General features: G+C 33.4%; 2 protein-coding genes across 13 annotated transcripts in view; one reads left to right on the plus strand and one right to left on the minus strand.

Moving 5' to 3' along the window:
• Nucleotides 1-1,728, plus strand: part of LOC110267819 (B3 domain-containing transcription factor VRN1-like) — a 25,520-nt gene extending 23,792 nt beyond the window's left edge. The window contains exons 3-5 of the mRNA XM_021113647.1: nucleotides 284-827; nucleotides 941-1,026; nucleotides 1,124-1,728. Coding sequence (XP_020969306.1) covers nucleotides 284-827; nucleotides 941-1,026; nucleotides 1,124-1,339 — 846 coding nt within the window. The 3' untranslated portion in view covers nucleotides 1,340-1,728. The remainder of the gene's footprint in view (nucleotides 1-283; nucleotides 828-940; nucleotides 1,027-1,123) is intronic.
• Nucleotides 1,889-3,285, minus strand: part of LOC107622446 (protein mel-28-like) — a 24,917-nt gene continuing 23,520 nt past the window's right edge. For 10 of the 12 annotated variants that reach the window (XM_021113634.1, XM_021113641.1, XM_021113635.1 and 7 more), the window contains one exon: nucleotides 1,889-2,827. In XM_021113634.1, coding sequence (XP_020969293.1) covers nucleotides 2,144-2,827 — 684 coding nt within the window. In that variant the 3' untranslated portion in view covers nucleotides 1,889-2,143. The remainder of the gene's footprint in view (nucleotides 2,828-3,285) is intronic. The other 2 variants (XM_021113638.1, XM_021113632.1) reach the window with 2 other exon arrangements.

A 3,285-nucleotide genomic window follows, 5' to 3' on the forward strand; every position in this document is an offset into this window, starting at 1 on the left:
CAAGTAATAATTATTATATATGTTGTATTATTTTAATTTATTATTTAAAAAATGTATGTTTAATATTATTTTAAGAATAAACATATTTAAAATAATAAAAAAAATAAATTTTATTAATATTTTTTTAATAAAAATAAGCTTTTAAAAATATTTTGTGTTTTGCGGATATCGATCCACGTTCACCACTAATTTCTTAGAAAGTTGTCAAGAGGTTGAGTGATACAAATAGAGTGAGTCGAATCAAGTTTTGTTATGGTGAGTTTTGATAAGTATGGCATTGCAGAAAATACCAAACAAGTTCAGTAGAAAATATGGTGGTGATATGCCAAATCCAGTGCAACTCCAGCCTCCAGATGGCACTGAATGGAGAATAGATTGGACTAATCATGATGGTGAGATTCTGTTTGAAAACGGTTGGAAAGAGTTTGCTACATTTTACACTTTGGAGAATGGTCATGTGTTGTGGTTTGAGTACAATGGAACTTCTAACATCAAAGTAAACATATTCGACATGAGTGCCCTCGAAATTGATTATCCTTCCAATGGCCGAATCGGTGATGACAACTCGGTTGAGATTTTGGATGAACCGCCGGCACGAAGGGGCCGAGGCCGGCCGAAGAAAAATGTGATAGCAGAACCAAAGCAATCACGTGCTTCTACTTCTACAAGCAAAATAATGAAAAGTGCCATCAAAACTAAAGATATAGATAAAAATCCCAATACAAAAAAATTGAAGCAGCATGTCGAGAATGAAAAAGATGGTCAATCTGAAGAGTCAGCAGATCTTAAGCTTCCAATAATTCAACGTGCCAGACCAGATATGGATGGTCTGTTTCATAATCTCATCATTCTTTCATTTTTTGGATTCTACTGATTTTGTTTAATTTTTTTATTTTCTTTGTTGCTAAAATGCATAAATACTTCTTTTGTCATAAAGAAGTTATTAGAGAAGCAAAGAAGTTCAAGTCGAAAAATCCTTCTTTTGTCATAAAGATTAAGCAAATGCACCAAACAGGATCACCAGCAGTAAGTTGATTCATTTATCTCTGTGCAAACTTTGTATGTCATGCAAAATTGAGACTGTTGTGAACCATGATGATGAAATATTCTGATATGATTGCAGAATCTTCCAGTTTGTTTCTTCAGGATGTACTTCGAGAACAGGAAGCAGTGGCATGCAACATTGATCTATTATCCAAATAGGAAGAATGCCCTGATCTCTAATTGGCGCTTGTTCCTTGAAGAAAATAACTTAAAAGCCGGAGATGTTTGTATCTTTGAGCTCATTAACAGACAAGGTCCAGATCTTAAGGTTCATATTCGTCGTAGCCATGATTAGCGAATGGCTTTGCTTACTTGTGTTGCAGATCAATGGAGTATGTTCGGGGATCAAGAGTTGTAACAGAGTCATAGTTTTCATCATACTAAATGGTTGCATTGCAGTGTTATCTCCTTACTACCATAACTAGAAATATATAAGTGATCCATGCAGAAACAATACATGTAGAATTATATATTGTCGGTAGTATAAGATGTTATTTGGACAAAGTACCTAATCAAAAGTTGCCCAACTACTTATTTTCAAAGCAATTTATGGTTTGGATCCTATTTCACTCATTCTCCCTCATTTATTATACTTGTCACTATTTAGAAAGTTACTAATTATTTGCAGAGTTGCAGCAATTCCATAAAAAATTCCAATGTAAATAACTTTTAATGAGTGTATAACTTTTTTTAATTCATTGTATTGGAATAATAGGTAAATTGGTACAAGTTTATTATGTCATATTTAAACAAACGTAAAATGTTTCTGATAGAGATAAATGTATAACTTACTGGTGAAGATCCAGATAGTTGAGTTTGCCTTATCTTGGTTAAGAAAGAGGGATTATTTGACTTGAACTTCATTGCCTCTTGAACAACTTTACATGTACACCATAAAAATTTGCATAAAAGTTACTTGTAGCTAAGTTCAAGCTTCAAACAACACAGTAATTTTTATTCATTTGAACGAAATTTAAACACAGCCTAAGAACAATAAGATATTTAATGCATAGTTACATGAAATGCAATACACCATATGTAAAATATTTTATTTGGAATATATGCGTACGCTGCTTTCAACACTGCAACACTGCATTCTTCATTCAGATTGACTAGCTTCATTCTTGCAACACTGCATCCAGTTTTGTTTATCAGGGGCCTTCTCTACATCTCCAGTTTTGACAGAACTCATCAATATTTTACTTGTAGAAGGAGATGATACTTCTGCTGCTGCTTTCAATTTTTTCCTCGGCCGGCCTCGGCCTCTTCGTGGCGGTTCATTCTCAACCTTAACCATGTTGTGATCATCAATGTGGTCCTTGGAAGGATAGTCTATTTCAGGGCACCTAGTTTTGGCAGAACTTGTGAACATTTTACTTGTACAAGCAGATGGTGTCTTTAGTGCTGCTTTCCCTGTTTTTCTCGGCCGGCCTCGGCCTCTTCGTGGCGGTTCATTCTCAACCTTAACCATGTTGTCATCATTAATGTGGTCCTTGCAAGGATAGTCTTTTTCACGCCACCATTTCACTCCTCTAGCTTTGGCAGAACTTGTGAACATTGTACTTGTACAAGAAGATGGTGTCTTTGGTGCTGCTTTCTCTGTTTTTCTCGGTCGGCCTCGGCCTCTTCGTGAAGGATAGTCTATTTCAGGGCACCATTTCACTACTCTAGTCATGGCAGAACTTGTGAACATTTTGCTTGTACAAGGAGATGGTGTGTTTGATGCTGCTTTCTCTGTTTTCCTTGGCCGGCCTCGGCCTCTTCGTGGCGGTTCATTCTCAACCTTAATGGATCCAGAAAATTTTATTAGCGGAATGAAAATATATATAACATGATAATTATTTTTATATTTATTATTATAATTAATTTTTAAATTATCTCACAAATAAATTAAAATAATAAAATAATTATTTAAATAATAATCTGTTAATAATTTAACATCATAAAATTAAAATTAAAATCAAATTCACTAATTAAATACAATTTTAAAATCAATTCATAAAACAATAAAAAAATCCCTCGTGAAAGTAGCAGTAAAATCATATATACATAACACACTATTGCTGCTGCTTTGGCTATAATTTTTTTTTTAATTTTGTGATAAAACTAATCACATGAATAAGAAAAAAAGAAACATACAATAGAGTATAAAAGTTTAATCTTTTTCACACATATATATGAACTAACTCTCGAGAAGATCTTAAATAGAATCATATAAAAAGATGAATCAGAGTTAGTAGT

Source organism: Arachis ipaensis, chromosome B10 (assembly GCF_000816755.2).
Source record: "Arachis ipaensis cultivar K30076 chromosome B10, Araip1.1, whole genome shotgun sequence".
In the NCBI taxonomy this organism is placed as follows: domain Eukaryota; kingdom Viridiplantae; phylum Streptophyta; class Magnoliopsida; order Fabales; family Fabaceae; genus Arachis; species Arachis ipaensis.